The sequence below is a fragment of the Suncus etruscus genome, chromosome 14, assembly GCF_024139225.1.
Source record: "Suncus etruscus isolate mSunEtr1 chromosome 14, mSunEtr1.pri.cur, whole genome shotgun sequence".
Lineage (NCBI taxonomy): Eukaryota > Metazoa > Chordata > Mammalia > Eulipotyphla > Soricidae > Suncus > Suncus etruscus.
Genome location: NC_064861.1, coordinates 47918310 through 47935611, shown reverse-complemented (window position 1 = coordinate 47935611; position 17302 = coordinate 47918310). Strand labels below are relative to the sequence as shown.

At 40.1% G+C, this 17302-nt stretch overlaps 2 protein-coding genes across 3 annotated transcripts in view; one reads left to right on the top strand and one right to left on the bottom strand.

The window, feature by feature from the left end:
* The window catches only part of FTO (FTO alpha-ketoglutarate dependent dioxygenase), a 428549-nt gene extending 412666 nt beyond the window's left edge, over window positions 1–15883 (bottom strand). For both annotated transcript variants that reach the window (XM_049786073.1, XM_049786074.1), the window contains exon 1: window positions 15813–15883. In XM_049786073.1, coding sequence (XP_049642030.1) covers window positions 15813–15857 — 45 coding nt within the window. In that variant the 5' untranslated portion in view covers window positions 15858–15883. The remainder of the gene's footprint in view (window positions 1–15812) is intronic.
* A 332-nt stretch (window positions 15884–16215) lies between these two features.
* RPGRIP1L (RPGRIP1 like) overlaps window positions 16216–17302 on the top strand; it is a 139474-nt gene continuing 138387 nt past the window's right edge. Inside the window, exon 1 of the mRNA XM_049786057.1 lies at window positions 16216–16241. The gene's annotated coding sequence lies outside the window, so the exon portion shown is untranslated. The remainder of the gene's footprint in view (window positions 16242–17302) is intronic.

The following is a 17302-nucleotide window of genomic DNA, read 5'->3' as shown; positions in this document are numbered from 1 at the left end:
CACCTCACACCCCAGAGAATGGCACACATCACAAAGAATGAGAATAAACAGTGTTGGCGGGGATGTGGAGAGAAAGGAACTCTTATCCACTGCTGGTGGGAATGCTGTCTAGTTCAACCTTTATGGAAAGCGATATGGAGATTCCTCCAAAAACTGGAAATCGAGCTCCCATACGATCCAGCTATACCACTCCTAGGAATATACCCTAGGAACACAAAAATACAATACAAAAACCCCTTCCTTACACCTATATTCATTGCAGCTCTATTTACCATAGCAAGACTCTGGAAACAACCAAGATGCCCTTCAACAGACGAATGGCTAAAGAAACTGTGGTACATATACACAATGGAATATTATGCAGCTGTCAGGAGAGATGAAGTCATGAAATTTTCCTATACATGGATGTACATGGAATCTATTATGCTGAGTGAAATAAGTCAGAGAGAGAGAGAAAAACGCAGAATGGTCTCACTCATCTATGGGTTTTAAGAAAAATGAAAGACACCCTGGTAATAATAATTTTCAGAGACAAAAGAGAAAAGAGCTGGAAGTTCCAGCTCACCTCAGGAAGCTCACCACAAAGAGTGATGAGTTTAGTTAGAGAAATAACTACATTTTGAACTGTCCTAATATTGAGAATGTATGAGGGAAATGTAGAGCCTGTTTAGGGTACAGACGGGGGTTGGGTGGGGAGGAGGGAGATTTGGGACTTGGGTGATGGGAATGTTGCACTGGTGATGGGTGGTATTCCTTTTATGACTGAAACCCAAACAATCATGTATGTAATCAAGGTGTTTAAATAAAAAAAAATTATGCATTAAAAAAAAAAAGCAAAAAAAAAAAAAAAGAAATGTCTCATACATGCATGACCCTACAGAAGGTATGCTGGAAAGAAAGATGAATCCAACAGATATTCTGTCTCCAAAGCAGCTAATGGCTGTTGAAAATGTCTAAGAGATTTTTCAAACGGTAAATTTAATGAACAGGACCATCAATAAGATGATTAAAAATAAACCTGAAAATAAGAGGAAGTAAACCAAGAATTCACTTGCTAAATGGTTTAAGATAGGTTTATTTACAAGGAAAGTATCATGGTGGTTTGTGAACTAAGAACAATTTTTTTTTTATTTGGTTTTTGGGCCACACCCGGCAGTGCTCAGGGGTTACTCCTGGCTATCTGCTCAGAAATAGCTCCTGGCAGGCACGGGGAACATATGGGACGCCGGGACTCGAACCAACCACCTTAGGTTTTGGGTCGGCTGCTTGCAAGGCAAATGCCACTGTGCCATCTCTCCGGCCCCGAACTAAGAACAACTGAAGTATCCCTTCTCTTCCTTAGAGAAGACAATCAAAACTACTGGACTACTAAGTAAATAGTATTAATATACAGTTACTAAATTATGCACAACGATTGATACATAAAGTCAAGCAAAAGATGAAAATGAACTTTGGGGAAAAAAGTAAAGCGATCAATGCAAAGTTTTCCCTGGTCTTTGGCCCACCACAAAAATGTCCTACATTTCAATTCCTAAATTGTCTGACCATTAGATATAATGCAAGAGAGCCAGCCACAGTAAATATGGTAGAGATCAAAAGGAGTTTTGGAAAATTTCATGGCAATGTCAGAGTAGGCAGGCAGTTAGTCTGACAAGGGAAGAAGATGGTGAAGGTATGAAAAACTGCCCAGAACCAAAGCACCCTGGTGTGCGGCACTGCAAGCCTAAGAATGCCATCAAACAGGATCCTTAAGAGACCAGGCTTCTTGAGGAGAGGAGAGCAATGAGTAGGTGTGGCTAATCCTGGAGGCAGGACTTTACCAGCCAAGAAAGCTTTAAGTAGCAGAGAAATGCTTGATAGTGGGAACAAAGGGAGAGAGAAGGATACATGCTCAAAGAGCAAGTGTGGTGTCCACTACTATCACCCACTTCAGCTTTCTTAGCCTTCCCTTTTCTTAATGAATTCTGTACCTCTCGCCTGCTTGTCTCCTCTCCTCCTGGGAGACAACAACAGAGACCACACAACATGAAAAATGCCAAACTGCAACCAAAAAAAAAATAATAATAATAATAATAATAATTCAGGCTAAATAATTCCAGTTAAATGACCTGGTATGGAGTTCCCCTCCATGCCTCAAAACTTACTTTTTTTTTTAACTGAAGTAATTTTGCACAGAGAGATGAAGCAAGAGTGCACAGATGGAATAATTCATGATGAGCCTATCCCCATTACTCAGAGATGAGTGATGCCCATTTTACTCCCTTCTCTAACTCATCTTTCTGCAGAAAGTATTTTTGCACAAAGGAGACTGTTACTAAGAGGAATATTCTCCTGGAAATAACAGGGACTCCCCAATTACATCTGATGAATATCTCCAGCTCTCTGCACAAAGGAGACTGTTACTAAGAGGAACCTTCTCCTGGAAATAACAGGGACTCCCCAATTACATCTGATGAGTATCTCCAGCTCTCTGCAGATCACCCCAATAAGGCAGATCCCCTGTCACCCATTTTATTTTATCCACTGGGCAGCTTCTACTCCTTTAGAAACTATTTACTCCTGACAATGTGTTCTAATAGATCTGTCTTTCACTTATGACTCATGACTGAGCTAAGTTCTTTCCTGACCTGAACGGCAACATCAAATGGTGGGTGTGCATATAAACAAACTTCAAGCTTGTGACAGGATAACTGACATGAAAAACAGAAGGTAAGAAGAGCTTACTAAACCTTCTACTAGTGCTTTAATGAGTTCATTGGTGATTCAATCATTTTCAAAAATATACTTGCTACTGAACTTTTTCTTCTTTCCTTTCTCTTCCATCTCCTTAGTTTTTCTTTAAATGTTCTTTTTTTTTTAAAAAAAAATACTTTGCTTTTGGTCTTCCTGAAACAAATGTAGTATAATCAATTATGTCAACTACGTGATGCATTTTCTTTAAATAAATTTAATTAAAAAAAAAGAAAAAGAAAAGGTATTTTAATGACTTTCATCTGAAACAGCCAGTTATTCTATACATATTACTTTATGATAAAAAAGATATATATTAAATAAAATTATATTTCTATTAAGTACATAGTCCTTTTAATAAAATTTTAAACAACCCCATCATTCAACCTACTGGGGTGGAGGATGAACTCAGTGATTCTGAGCCCAATGCTTAGTGCTCAGAGATCACCAGTGCTATACTAGGGCATACCCTGGCTCTGTGCTTAGGGATCACTCCTGGCAGTCTTCAGGAAATGATATGCAATGCCTGAAATAGAATTAGGGTCAGTCAGTATAAGACAAAGACCCTAATCCCTGTACTATATCTCTGGCCTGTTCTCTTTTAAGTTAGCTTAAGAATCTTTGAAGCTGGGGCGGAGAGATAGCATGGAGGTAAAGTGTTTGCCTTGCATGCAAAAGGACAGTGGTTCGAATGCCAGCATCCCATATGGTCCCCCGAGGCTGCCAGGAGCGATTTCTGAGAGTAGAGCCAGGAGGAACCCCTGAGCGCTTCCAGGTATGATCCAAAAACAAACAAACCAAAAAAAAAAAAAAAAAAAAAGAATCTTTGAAGCTAACTTAAAATTTACATCAAAAGTTCTCTATTCCCTGAATAAGGAACTGTTCTACTATTCCTTTTTTGTCTGTTTCTTGGGCCATACCTGGCAGTGCTCAGTGATTACTCCTGACTTTGCACTGAGGAATCATTTCTAGCAGGCTCAGGCACCAAATGGGATGCCTGGGACTGAACCCACATAAAGCCACATGCAAGGCAAGCATCCTACCTACTGTGCTAGTTTTCCAGACCTTTAAATAGATATTCTTTAAGAAAAAACTCCAAGATCTCTACATGACTTGAGATCTTCCTTCATACCACACATCTTGCTACTATGAAAAAAAAAAAAAAAAAACTCACCAGTCCACTGATGAGTTACTAAAGATTTACTAAAAATGTATAGGTAATAATAAAGATGATGATGATGATGATGATAATGATGATGATAAAATGTTTTGATGGTGCTAGTACCATTTATATTTACTAAGTGCCAGAAAATTCAGTGGTGGTAAAAGGGCTCTAAACATGCAAAGAGTAATTCAAAAATCAATTGCATACTAATTCTGACATATTTCTAGTAGCATTCACCTGTGCTGTATTTCCAAAAACAAAAGGGGTCACAAGTACAAAATGTTTAAGACCCTTATTCCATCGCCAGTACATCATAACTCCACAATTAGGCAAAGTCATACACAATCCAGCAAACTTAGACTCTGGTAAATGAGCATTGTATTTCCGATCTAAAGAAGAAAGCAGCCACTGCTCAACTGCAGTTAGGTTAGTGAAATACTGCAAGTGTTGCAAAAGTTACCACATAGCTTAGTTTATTTTTTAAAAAGGCATAAAATCTAGGCACAGAAAGATAGTTCAATGGGCTGAAAAGTAAGCTTTGTGCATTATTCATAATAGCCAAAACCTGGAAACAACCCAAATGTCCAAGAACAGGTGAGTGGATAAGGAAACTGTATTACGGGCCCGGAGAGATAGCACAGCGGTGTTTGCCTTGCAAGCAGCCGATCCAGGACCAAAGGTGGTTGGTTCGAATCCCGGTGTCCCATATGGTCCCCTGTGCCTGCCAGGAGCGATTTCTGAGCAGACAGCCAGGAGTAACCCCTGAGCACTGCCGGGTGTGACCCAAAAACTAATAAAAAAAAAAAAAAAGAAAGAAACTGTATTACATCTATATAATGGAATACTATGCAGCTGTTAGAAGAAATGAAGTCATGATTTTTTTTTATACATGCATGGATATGGAGAGTATTATGCTGAGAAAAATGAGTCATAGGGAGAGGGATAGATAAGAATGGTTTCACAAATTTGTGGGATGTAATAATATGCTAATAATATACAGACACAATAGAGAAAAGGGCAGGAGAACCAGTCCATGGTAGAAGCCATGCCACAAATAACAGGGAAACAGGGAGGTGCAGTTAGGGCAGAGGAGGGTCCACTATGATAATGATAGTTGGAAATAATCTCTCTGGACAAGAACTGGGTGTTGAAAGAAGGAAAAGTGATATACATACAGTACACCTTCACTAGCAATATTACAAACCAGTGTCTAAAAGAAAAAAAAAAAAGGAAGATAGAGACAAGAGAAGAAAAATGTCTATCACAGAGGCAATTAGGGGAGAACAGGAGGCAGACTGGGACATTGGAAATAAGCACTAGTGAAATAAGCACTAGTAAAAGGTATTGTACATTATATACCTGAAACTCAATCATGAATTGAGTTTGTAACTGTGAAAAAAATAAATGAGATCACACAAAATAACTTAATATGCTTTGTATGAAATAAACATAATTTAAATTAAAAAATAATTTAGCCCCACAAAAACACATTACAAAAATGCCTTCCTCACACCTACTGCAGTGCTATGTACAATAGCCAGAATCTGGAAACAACTCAGATGCCTAACAGCAGATGAGTGGTTAAAGAAACTGTGGTACATAGACACAATGAATGCTATGCAGCTATCTGGAAAAATGAAGTCATGACATGTATGGACATGGAAACTATTATGCTGAGTGAAATAAGTCAAAGGAAGAGAGATAGACACAGAATAGTCTCACTCATCTGTGGGATTTAAGTAAAATAAAAGATATTATTGTAAAAACACCCAGAGACCATAGAAATGAGGGCTAGAAGGACTGGCCCATGATATGAAGCTTATCAAAAAGAGTGGTGAGTGCAGTTAAGAGAATAACTACACTAACAACTATCATGACAATGGTAGTGAGAAAAATAGTATGCATGTTTCGAATACAGGCAGGAGGTGGGGGAGGAACGGGGGGGCGGCATATTGGTGGTGGGAATGCTGCACTGGTGAATAGGTATGTTCTTTTTATGACTCGAAACCCAACTACAAACATATTTGTAACCATGGTGCTTAAATAAAGATATTATTTTAAAAAGTAATTTAGCCCAATTTAACCCTAAAATAATGTTTATTGTACTTATAAGTAAAAAAGTATGCCTTGTCGGGTTCAATTCCCAGCACAGCATAGAACCACCAGGAGTGACGCATAGCACTTGGAGTGTTCCTGAGCACCAACAGGTATAATTTTAAAAAATATGAAATTTTAAAAGGCAGACATCTAGGGGTTAGAAAGATAGTTTGCCTTGCATGCTGCTAACCAGATTTGATCCCAAACATCCCATAAGGTCCTCCTTGACCCATCAGGAGTGATCCCTAAGCACAAAACAGAATGCCCTGAGTATAGATGGCTATGACCCAAAAATGAACAAAAACACAGGCATCAAGACTTTTATGTGGCCAGAACAGTGGCACAGAGTGGTAAGGTGTCTGCCTTGCCGGCGCTAGCCTAGGACAGACCGCGGTTTGATCCCCAGCATCCCATATGGCCCCCAAGCCAGGAGTGATTTCTAAGCGCATCACCAGGAGTAACCCCTGAGCGTCACTGGGTATGGCCCCAAAAAAACAAACAAATAAAAGACTTTTATGTAAAATGTCTCCCATTTTAAATATTAGAAAACAATTCATAACTGTTTGATTACAATTTTCATACATGCTTATAGGCAAGATGAATATAGTTCAAATATAGACTAAATAAAATGAATATGTGCTTTTATATATTTCTGATTTCTAGTACGTTTTATCTTTCCTCAAGATTAAAGATACCAAAAACACATAACCTGAATCTAATTATAAGGGGAAGCATCAGACCAAATAAAAATACAGGGACATTTTACATATTTGCCTTTATTCATCAAAAATGATATTATCATAAAAGGAACAAAAAGGACAGGGGCTGAGCATTATCACAGCAGGTAAGGAACTTGGTTTGCAAGTGGCCTACCCAGGTTTCATCCCCAACATCCTATATTGTTCCCTGAGCCAATATGAAGTTAGTAATAAGTCCTGAGCACCCCTAGGTGTGGCTAAAAAATGAAAAGGATTAGGACAATAAAGGAGCCTAGATTAAAAGAGATTTAAAAGAAACTGAAGATAGGATAATTAAAAGTAATGTATAATAATAAACTGGAACCTGGAACCAAAAGGCGATAATACTACAGAAGATGTTAAGGGCTCAGAAAGATAGCTCAACAGGATAAGCACAAGCCAAGCATGTTTTGCATGCAGGACACTGGATTTTGATCCCAGAAAAGTAGCCCATGCATAAATAGAGTTGGGAGTGGCCCCTGAGCACCACCCAGTGGCCCAACAAAACAAAACCAAAAACAAAGGTGTCAAGATGATTTGCAAAACTTAAATACAGACTGCAATAACACTAACTTTTCTGAAACTGACAACTGACGTTGCTTATATTTAGTTTCTTTGTCCTTTGGAAATGCATGCTGACGTTTAAGACTGATGTCTCCAACTTATTCAGTAATTATTCTTTTTTGTTTTAAAGTATAGTGGGTACGGTGCTTGCCTTGCACAAGACCAACCTTGATTTGATCCCCAACACCATTTATGGTCCACAGAGCCCACCAGGATTGATCTATTGAGTGCAGAGATAGGAGTAGGTCCCAAGCACTGTCGGGTATAGCCCAAAACCAAACCAAGTTTGAGTATGTATGTGTGTAAGTATATGTGGAAAGAGAACTAAAGCAAAAATGACAGAACTGCAACTACTTCTGACTTTGTTAGGTTTGTAAGAGCTTTGAAACTTACAGCTCTTCATAAATTTTAAATTATCTCAAAATAATAAATTGTTTCATCTGAAAAAACAATCCCTGGTTTATCCCTGCATTAACAGAGGAGCCATGTGGGCTACCTAGCTCAATCACAATGAGTTATTTTTCCTCTGGCACAATGGCAAAACCCAATTAAACTGTATTTTCATAGCAACCCACAGAAAGCTTTAAGTTTTCTGGACTCCAACCCAACAGCAAGAAAACCTGAAGCCATCGTTTTTTGTTTTTGTTTTTGTTTTGGGGCCACACCGGTGATGCTCAGGGGTTACGCCTGGCTAATGTGCTCAGAAACAGCTCCTGGCTTGGGAGACTATATGGGACTCGAGGGGGAGGGTGGCAATCAACTCAAAGTCCGTCCTAGACTAGCACATGCAAGGCAAACGCCTGATTACTTGCGCCACTGCTCCGTACCATGAAGCCATCATTTTAACTGTGCTATTCAAAAACTGATCTGGACTATACTGCTATATGTCTTAAAAGAAAAATTCATTTTGAAACTGCATCAAGGAGAATGTAGCTCACTGGGAGACCATTTGCCTTATGTAGATAAGGCCCTGAGTTAAATCCCAGATACCACAATAAATAAATAAGCAAAAACATACTTTTGGTGATTGATCTTTTATGCTTTAAATTAGTCTCAAGAAATGTTAAGACTCTTCAGTACCAAGAAATGTCCAGTATTATTAATCATACTTTATCATTTGAAACTAAAAAGTCTGTAACATAAACAATTGTGGTGTACCCCAAGACCCACCCATATCTGGGAGGAGTTTTGGGAACCGGATAATAGGTGTAACTACCTGCAAGACCTCCCATTTCTGGGAGGGGTCTGGAAAAGGATAGATAAACCTCTGAGCCAGGGGATTCGGCCCTTTGGCCGTTTCTCTCTTGGCCCGGCTTGGCTTCCTGGCTTTTGGATCTTTGGGCCGCATGGAGCCCAAAGGGAAGATGGCTAACAGGAGATAAGATGCAGGGCTAGCAAAATATAGCTGAATGCTTAAAAGGTTGACATAGGCCACACACCTGTGGTGGCTAGGGCATAAATAAAGATGATTCTTCCTGAAGCCTGCGTGTGAGTGATTTCACCTGGGCCTGGAACTCGCCGGCTGCATGGAGGTTGCAGAGCCATGTGGGCTGGATGGCATCATCCACCATCCAGCCCCATCGTTAATTATTTAATGCAACAAACAATGACCTGAAAAAAATAAGTTTTTTCAAGTAAGTTAAATATCCATAAAAGAAATAATGATGTAAACAAAAAAATCTTTGTGAACTTGTACAGTTAAAACTTTCAGATATGACACAAAAAATTCTTTTCATGAATCATAAAAGGAACTAAGGATCAATTAAAGCTTTATTTTTAGTTATAAAAATAAAATACTTTTGCTTTTCAAAAATCTTCAAGTAATAGGGTTGGAGAAATAGTACAAATGTCTAGGTGTTAGACTTGCACATGGCTGATCCAAGTGAGATCCCCAGACCACAAAATGATTCTTCCTGAGCAACACCAGGGGTAATCTCTAAATTCAGAGTGAGGAGTAAACCCTAAGCATAGCCAGGTGTGGCTCAAATATCCAAACCCCTTCATCAAAAAAAAAATCATTATGTAAACTGAAACAAAGTTCAAATATAGACAGCTGACAAGGGACTTGTAACCCACAAAATACAAAAAAAAAAAATAACAATAGATACAAATAACCAACCATTAAAAATAAAAGTAGAAAACAAGTAAAACTATTTAAATACTTAAGGTTGCAAAGACAGTACAGCATATAGGTAACTGCCTTTGCACATACCCAATCTGAGTTCGAGCCCGATACCTGAGTCCTGACAAGAATAAAAGGATGAAACCAAAGTGCAGAACTAGGAGTAAGCCCTGAGCACCACTGATGTAGCCATAAAACAAAACAAAACTCAAAAGAAGATATACTAAATACAAATACAAGGTTAATAAGCATAGAAGCTCAACATAGACATTTAAAAAAATTAAAATTGGGGCCAGAGCAGTAGTGCAAGCAGTAGGGTGTTTGCCTTGCACACGCTAACCTAGGACAGACTGCAGTTCGATCCCACGGCATCCCATATGGTCCCCCAAGCCAGGAGTGATTTCTAAGCACATAGCCAGGAGTAACCCCTGAGCATCACTGGGTGTGGCCCAAAAAGCAAAAATAATAAAAATGAAAACAAAAATTATAATTAGAAACCACTTCATATCCAGGACGATGGTTATTTAAAAGACAGATAATATGATCAAAGAAATAGTACACTGGATCGGTGCTTGCCTTGCACGAAGCCCAGCTGAGTTCAATCCAGGGCATACCATATGGTCCCTTGATCCCACCAGGAGAGGGTCCCTGAACAGAGCCAGGAGTAACCCCTGAGAACTGAGTGTGTTCTATAAACAACAACCAAAATAAAAAAAAAAGGCAAATAATAATGTGATATAACAAGGATGTGAAGAAACTGGAACTATTAAACACTGCCAGCAAGAAAGTAAAATTTTCATTCATGGTGAAAAACAAAGTCTTTTTTTGCTACATCAAAATGCCACAGACTGAGAGAGAGACATCTAAACACCAGAAATTTATTGTATATGGTTCTTTCTGAAGGCAGCAAGATCTGGGTTGCAGAGTGACCACAGGGTAGTCTAGGTAGATAGAACCCTCTGGCAGTTGTAGAGTCTGCATATGGCAGCAGTGGTGAGGAAGCTTTACCTCTGTCTCACAAGCGCACTGATCCCATCCATGAAGCATGCCAAATAGTTCTTAGCAGTTATCAGGAAAAGCAAAGAGTTAAGAAAAGAATAGTCCCTTGAGCTTTTATATGGAAACCTCCAGTCAAGGCATTGATTTCAGAGTTATCTCTTGGAACTTGGAACATTTCTAGAATTAAGACACCAAGTTCATGGGGAACAAGTTCCAAGAAGATAATACAAAAGTGAGTATCTTCCTGTAAAACCGCAATGCTGCATCTTCATAGGTTAAACATCTGACCATATTATGCAGCAAAAGATATTTACCCAATAAAAATAAAAACAGAAATACATGTAATTTGACCTTACAGCTTTTTCCTAAATGACCCCAAACCAGAAACATCCTAAATATTCAGCAACTGGTAAAGAATAAGCAATATGAGGCAGTCTCACACAATACCAGTAATTCATTCACTGATAAAAATGTAACTACTAGGGGCTAGAGAGCTAGCACAGAAGTAGGGTGTTTCCTTCATGCCCAGCCAACCCATGACCAACCCCGGTTAGATCCCCGGCACCCCATATGGTCCCCGAGCCTGCCACGAGTGATTTCTGAGCACAGAGCCAGTAGTAACCCCTCAGCGATGCCAGGTGTGGCCCAAAAACAAACAAACAAACAAAAGAACTATTGGGTAAGAGACAGTATAGGAGGTAAAAACTTGTCCTGAATAGTCAACCCAAGTTTGATCCCCAGCAACACATGAAATCTGCCCAAGACCCCCCGAGAAGAACCTTTGAACAAAGAGCCACAAGTCTTGAGTAGAGGTAGTTGTGACCCAAATACAACACAATATAAAACCAAAAATTAACTATCTATAGAGAAACAAGAGAAAAATCACTAAAAATCTTTATTATGAGTGAAAGCAAACACATTAGAAGTATATTTAACAAGCTTTCATTTGTGGGAAATTCTAGAAAATCACTGATAGTGACAAAACACATGAATGACTGGTTGCTTAATGATTTAGCCAAGATGAGGGAAAAAATTAGCTGCAGATCAGCAATAGAAACTGTTTTGGGGGAGGTCATACCTACTGATGGTCAGGGAATTCTCCCAAGGTGCTTGAGGGTTACTCCTTACAATGCTCAGAGGACCATATATTAACTAGCATCAAACTTGGGTCCCTACATGCGAAGCTTGCACATTAGCCCTTTGAAAGGAATAGGAAACTCATGAAATGATCTGTCAACTAAGCTGTTGAAAGTCTATACATGCGGCTGGAGAGATAGCATGGAGGTAAGTTGTTTGCCTTGCATGCGGAAGGACGGTGGTTCAAATTCAGGCATCCCATATGGTCCCCCGACCCTGCCAGGAGTGATTTCTGAGCATAGAGCCAGGAGTAACCCCTGAGCTCTGCCACATGTGACCCAAAAAAAAAAAAAAAAAAAAACTATACATGTCAAAATTCATCAATCCAAATATGGGAGACATAGTAAAGCCAGTAAGTCTCTTGCTTTGCAGGCAGCCAACCTCAACTGGATCTTCAACATCCACCTGGTCCTTTGAACATTCCCCACAACTGATTCCTTAGTACAGAGCAAGAGTAAGCCCTAAGTATGGACAGTGTGACCCAAAAAACAAATCAAAATCAAAACAAGCAAACAAAACCCCTCATCAATACATATAGATGGGTGCAAATTAATATAAATTAAACCTCAATATAGTTTTTGTTGTTGTTGTTGCTGTTGTTTCTTTGGATTTTTGGACACACCCGGCGATGCTCTGGGTTTACTCCTGGCTCTTTGCTCAGAAATTGCTCCTGGCAGGCTCAGGGGAACAAATATGATGCTGGGGATCAAAAAAGGTTCTGTCCCAGGTTGGCCACATGCAAGGCAAATGCTATCTCTCTAGCCCTAAACCTCAATATAATTGATTAGAGGAAAATTCCATAACTGAACATTGTGCTATTAAATTTTTAACTAAGATGCCTATCAGATGTTGTCATAATTTTCTATAATTTTCCATAAATTAAAAAAGACAAATGAATATTTTCAAGTAAATGGATCATTTATTCCATCAATTCAACATGGTTCATTAGCATAACATGGGACTATGGAGTCAAGAAAAACAGATTCTGAGCCCCACTTCCACAGAGTGACCAAGTGGTTCTTGGCAAGTCATGATTTCATCAAACCTGGGTCTTCATTTACAAAAAATATAGAGAGAAATCAATGATTTCTTCTTCACAGGCAATGATTAGAATCTCAATATAGTAAAAAGCTCTACAGGGATTCTATCAAAATCCAAAATCCCAGCATCTAGCAAATAATGGGTGTTAAATTAATCAGTATAAAATAAATTCTTTTTTGTTTTTTTTGTTTTTTGGTTTGGGGGCCACACCCATTGACTCTAAGGGGTTACTCCTGGTTATGCACTCAGAAATCGCTCCTCACTTGGGAGACCATATGGAATGCTGGGGGATCAAACCATGGTCCATCCTAGGTCAGACAATTGCAAGGGAAATGCCTTACAGCTGTGCCCCACTCCGGCCCCAAATTCATATTTTTAAATGTAAAAACTAAATGCTATGAAAATATGAACCATGTCACTGGTTCATATTTATTTCTTCACACTGTTGATACATGCAGAAAGGAGCTTTCTCTCTTAGAATTCATCTTTGATTTACAAACTAACATATACATACTTAGCATGTAAAGGTTGGGGTCCTGGTGAATCTGTTTTGTTTTGTTTTTTGAGGCCACACCCAGTGATGCTCAGGGGTTACTTCTGGCTCTGCACTCAGAAATTGCTCCTGGTTTGGGGGACCAAATGGGACAACAGGGATTGAACCCCGGTCTGTCCTAGGTCAGCTGTAGTACAAGGCGAACATCCTACTGCTGCACCACCACTCCGGCCCCATAGACCATGGGTGGCGAACACGCGGCTCCTGGCCAAAATGAATGTGGCTCTTTGCCTCTTATCATTATTTTGTATACTGTGGCTCTTTGCCAAGTTTGGATTTTGTTCTGCTGCTTCTGAGGGACCTCTGAGGAGAGATCTCCAAGCACGTAGTCCCTTCTCCCATCCCTCAGAAACAACTGCACGGGCCAGCGAGCGGGGGACCCGTGTGTCACATGTTGGGTCACATCTGGCCGTTAGTTCTTAGTGTGGAAGATGCAGCACACCCTCACCATCACTGCAGGATTTTGACCCTCACTCAAAATGGCAAAATGCAATATGTGTTTAATATATTATTGTTAAAATTATATGCTTTTCTGTGAGTGTCTGTTTTGGCAGCTCACTGCGTAGTGTGGCTCTCTGACTCTCACAGTTTAAAATTTTGGCTCTTTGTGTCAAACTTGTTCCCCACCCCTGCCATAGACCTTACTTTTTAAATTAGAGGGCTACTAGCCTAAGACAAACTCACTTGCAGGAGTCTAAACTCCTGTTGTTACAGGAGTTCCGTAACAACAAGAACTGCCTTATAAATTATCATTCTTTACTTCCTATTACAGGGTATGCAACAAACAGATTCTATACAGACCCTCTGACCAACTCAAACACAAGAAAGAGGGTCTTTTAAGGGCCAAGGTAGGCTAAGGAACAGAGAACTGAAGGAGTGTCATGTCCAGGGAAGCTAATGACATTATGTTTTTAAAACACTGTATTTCCACTCCTGTTTTTTTGAAACCTCAAGCAAGGCCATTTACCCAGATAATACAGCTCAGTTTCATGATTGCATAGGAAGGACTGAGCTATACTAAAATGGCCTATGTTTTGTCCCCTTTGAAGACCCTCCCCACCAAACCATCCTAAGAATGCCATTATCTGAACATGTGATGTACGAAGGAACATGAGCAATCCCTGTATAAGCATAGTAAAATTTCACTAATAGAATAGAAAAAAATCCCTGAACTAATTAACCAGGTAGGTAGTACTTAAGTATTACTGTATTTTCCAGCATATAAGACGACTTTTGAAACAAAAAAAAGTCAACCGAAAATCGGGGGTTACCTCATACACTGAGTATATCCCGAAAAATGTTTCAATATGCCCCTAAACGAAAATTGTCTGAATATTGCCACAAAACGAATTTTCCAACTCGATCCTGCACCAATCACTGCAAGGCTGCTCGGACTGCCTCTCTAACTCAGCCAATCCAAGCAGCTTTTTATGCATGCAAATTAGACAATGTACTGGACCCGAATCTACATTTAAAAAGCCTGCTCAGATTGGCCAGAGTCAGAAAGGAAGTCTATTACAGTATAACCTTTGGGCTTTGCTTGTTGTGATTGGCCTACTGTGGAAGATACAGTTGCAGCACAGGAACATTCTGTCTTATACAGCAAATATAGGCCTAAACCTATGTTTTAACTGTAAAAGTAGGGGGTCGTCTTATACGCCGGAAAATACGGTATTTCTCTACCTCCTTACTTTGTTTGGAGTAAAATATCATTGATTTCAACAATTTCTTATGGATAGCATATGCAATTTGAACCTCAAAACCCCTTACATTTTAGTAGCATAAGACTAAGAGGCCAATATTACAGGTCCTGTCATATATATCTTATAGCATATATAACCTATGCTAAGAAAGTCAAGAAAGAAATTAGGTGAATGGTGGAGAAAGTCTTCTTTTCCTTCCTAGGAAAAATTATAAGTAAATAGATTTGCATTTTGAAAAGACCACACTCCTAGTTTGGAGAAAAGAGGAGTGTGAAGGATGTAAGAAAAGGAGAAGAATAAAAAGTTGTGGTGTGACTGTAAATTAATGGAATATTGCAGCAGGTCATCAAAGTGATCATGATAGCTTGGTCCAAGATGCTGGGGAATGAAGAAAAGTACAGATTACCATTATAGTTAACAAATCAGTAAGACTTGATCTGGGAATGAAATAAAGGGGGAAAAATTCTTCTGGGCCTCAGTTCATCTCTAAGACAGGGCTGTTGATCCTCCATCTCTATAATAACTATTTTGCCATCTGCTGTGATAAGAATATGAAATAAATACATTACAAACTTAACAGAGCTAGGCACCTAATAAATGCTAAAAAATAAAAAATATTAAGAATAAATCATTTATACAATTATTATCTACATCCCATGGAAAGAACTCTATCACGGACAAAATCCCAAAGGTAGAAAACAGAATTACAGTTCAACACTCATGTTCTCTGTACTGAAGATACAGAAGCTAGAAATGGTCACTTAGAAAACAATTTCAAAACAGGACCAGGCCTGCATCCTAAGCAACTAAAATTTACATTTCCAAAGTAGGGATTTGCGGACAAGGCCCTTTCATTCCAGGGTTTAGGACAGACCGTCCAGTCGCCATCAAATCAGACTCTTCCTATTCCTGGACCCATATGCAAAAACATGAAAGATCAAAGACTCCAAAGAACGTGACATACCTTTGCTTCGCGCTCGCGTTCCTCGGGAGTCGGGGACCGCTTCATGCTGCCGCTACAGCCGCCTTCACCAAAGCAAACCGCGTAGATCCCTCGCCTCCAGGACCCCGCCTCCTACTTGTAGTTCTCTAAGCGACCCGCTGCCGCCTGGTACCGTTTTTTATTAGAGCCTCGAAAACTACAACTCCCACTATGCATAGCGGCGGCTCCTGAGCGCGCCACGAGGTTTGGAGCCCTAGCGTTTCCCAGGTTCACAGCTCGGTGAGAGTAGTCCCTTAACCTGCGATTTGGCCAGCGAGGTCCCGAAGAGAACTACATTTCCCAGCAGGCAACAGGGCCCGCCATGTTTTTCCCGTGATCCTCTCGGCCTGCCTCCCCACACAGTGTAGGCGCTATAGCAACGGTAGCTAGCTAGCGGCGGGGAGAGAGGCGGTGAGTAATCTTGGGGGGCCGAGGGGGATGGAGGCGGACGACCCTCTCCCTACAGCACGGGCTGGAGTCTTGGTGTTCGCTCTGCGGCCTGGAGAAGGCCCTGGAGTTCTACTCGCGTGAAAATCAGCCTGCACGAGACCTCCCCATCATCAGGCCCGAATGACACCTTCCCTGCCCTAATATATATATATATCCCCATGCCCTGGACAGCTTGAAATTTTTATCCCTGCCCTAGGACTTAACTGATAGAAAAAAAAAAAGTTGATGCTATTTACTACCCTGGTCAAGTCCTTAAAATTAAAAAAAAAAAGGCATAAAAACACAGTTTGCTCATTAGCCCTGGGTAAGGAGTTGGTGCAAAAATAACCTATTGTTTGCCCTTGGGGGGGGGGGGAAGAAGAGTGACCAAGCTGCAGGGCATACTCAGGTCCTACTACTGGCTCTGTGCTAATGGATCGCTTCTGGAGGAGCTTGTACAAGCCCGAGATCCAACTTGAATAAACCCCAGAGCTAGTAAAGATAGTAAAACTATCTCTCAGACCCATTTTTGCTCTTATTTGGGAAACAAACGCCCTACCTACTGTATTGTCTTTCTGCCCCCACGCCCCCACACACAAACATTTTGCATTTTTATAATTTTCTGTTCATGGTCTGGTTTATCCCAGAACCTATTAATTCTCAAAGGTGATGACTTAACATTTTAGTCTCAATAATGTACAGGCACTAATTTTTCACGCAATAAACGCCTGTGAATGGGGCTGCCATGCCTCAAGGGGCTTAGACTTGACTAGTGAAGGCAAAGTAGGAATGAACTAGTGAAAAAAATCCAGTAGTAGAGGCAGCTACTATAAATGAAATAGATGATGAAAATGAAGTGGTGAATAGCTCTATCACTGCATGGTCAGGGAAAGCTCTCAGAAGAGAGGAACAAAGAATGAACAATCCTGTCGTGCAGCAGCCTTGAGCAAGATGAGGGAGAATAGATTATCCAAAAGGTGACTTCTGTAAGCAGAATTTAGCAAACCTAGCATCCTAGTTCTGGGTTTCTCAGCCTCCACGCT